At 38.5% G+C, this 1,299-nt stretch overlaps 1 protein-coding gene across 1 annotated transcript; it reads left to right on the forward strand.

Moving 5' to 3' along the window:
• Positions 1-6: 6 nt before the first annotated feature.
• Positions 7-861, forward strand: LOC100637147 (protein RRP5 homolog). The gene is made up of 4 exons (XM_011411107.2): positions 7-170; positions 229-382; positions 439-604; positions 665-861. Exons 1-4 carry the CDS (start codon positions 54-56, stop codon positions 807-809), a joined length of 582 nt encoding a protein of 193 aa, XP_011409409.2. The 5' UTR covers positions 7-53; the 3' UTR covers positions 810-861.
• Positions 862-1,299: the final 438 nt, after the last annotated feature.

Raw genomic sequence — 1,299 nt, forward strand, 5'->3', positions numbered from 1 at the left:
GGGAAGAAGATGAGAAGCTCAACCTGTGGGTTGGGTTTCTAAATCTTGAGAACATGTACGGTGACAGTGAGTCGTTAGACCAAGTTTTTAAAAGAGCTTTGCAGCAAAATGATCAATTTGAGATTTATACCAGATTGATTGACATATATGTCACCTCAAATAAGCCAGAAGTAAGTACTTATTAATTTATTTAATTTTCTGCCCCTCCCTCTTTCTTCCTACTCTTAGTCTGCTGATCAGTTGTACCAGATCATGTGTAAGAAGTTCAGTAGTAATATCCAGGTCTGGTCTCAATATGGCCGCTTCCTAATGGAGCAAGGCAAAGCTGATCTTGCGCGTAAAATATTACAAAGAAGTTTTAAGTCCCTCACAAAGAAACAGCGTAAGAGAAACATCAGCTGCTTCTATATTGTCACCGTGTGTCTTGTGGGGTTGTAGATGTTGATATTACTAAGCAGTTTGCTCAGCTTGAGTTCAAATATGGCGAGATGGAGAGAGGATGTACACTGTTTGAGAACCTAGTCTCATCCTATCCTCGTAAGGTTGATATCTGGTCTGTTTATATTGACATGTTAACAAAGAAAGGAGAAATGGACAGAGTGAGGTAATGGACACTAGTAATAGAAGTATTAGTCTACTCTCTCTTCTCCCTCTCTTCTCTCAGAGATGTGTTTGAACGTGCTGTTAGTTTGAAACTTTCTTCGGTAAAGAAACAGTTTTTATACAAGCGCTACATTGAATTTGAGAGAAAGCACGGGACACAATCCCTAGTGGAGACTGTACAAGCTAAATCTCAAGCACTTTTGTAAAAATAATTCTATAATAACATTCCCTTATTAATTAAATGGGCGTGCTCTAATAGACTAAGTGGGTGTGGTTTGTTGATTGTTTGCACACTATCAATCACAATGGCAGGTCTTGACTCTTACTGTAGAATACCTCCTGGAGGAACTGGTAATGAAAATAACGAGCCATTTCTCTTGTCTCTTAGAGAAGACGATGCCATCAGCACTCTGCATAGCTACGGGATACATAAAGTACCTCACTTAGGCAAGCAATGTCGTCCTTTCTATTCCATTATGTATTTTTGTTGTTTTGTTTCCATTGGCAGGAGTTTATGGTTCAAACTATGCTTTATCCCTTCCACTGGTTTTGCTCTCTCTCCCTCCAACATTCGAGTAATTATTAATTTCCATTAATTATTATTTAATTTATACCATGTACATGTAGTTTCCTGCAGTTCCTTCCTTACGACATTTTAAATTCGCTCGATTTGGTTCCTCCAATTAATGCCCACCT

This window comes from Amphimedon queenslandica, unplaced genomic scaffold (assembly GCF_000090795.2).
Source record: "Amphimedon queenslandica unplaced genomic scaffold, v1.1 AMPQUscaffold_2465_Cont25533, whole genome shotgun sequence".
NCBI lineage: Eukaryota > Metazoa > Porifera > Demospongiae > Haplosclerida > Niphatidae > Amphimedon > Amphimedon queenslandica.

Bases quoted from the DNA above. Each gene is read 5' to 3' on its own strand.
- LOC100637147 (XM_011411107.2), top strand. From the start codon at position 54: ATGTACGGTGACAGTGAGTCGTTAGACCAAGTTTTTAAAAGAGCTTTG. The intron at 383-438 runs GTAAGAGAAACA...GTGGGGTTGTAG, and splicing joins GTCCCTCACAAAGAAACAGC to ATGTTGATATTACTAAGCAG. The intron at 605-664 runs GTAATGGACACT...CTCTTCTCTCAG, and splicing joins GGAGAAATGGACAGAGTGAG to AGATGTGTTTGAACGTGCTG.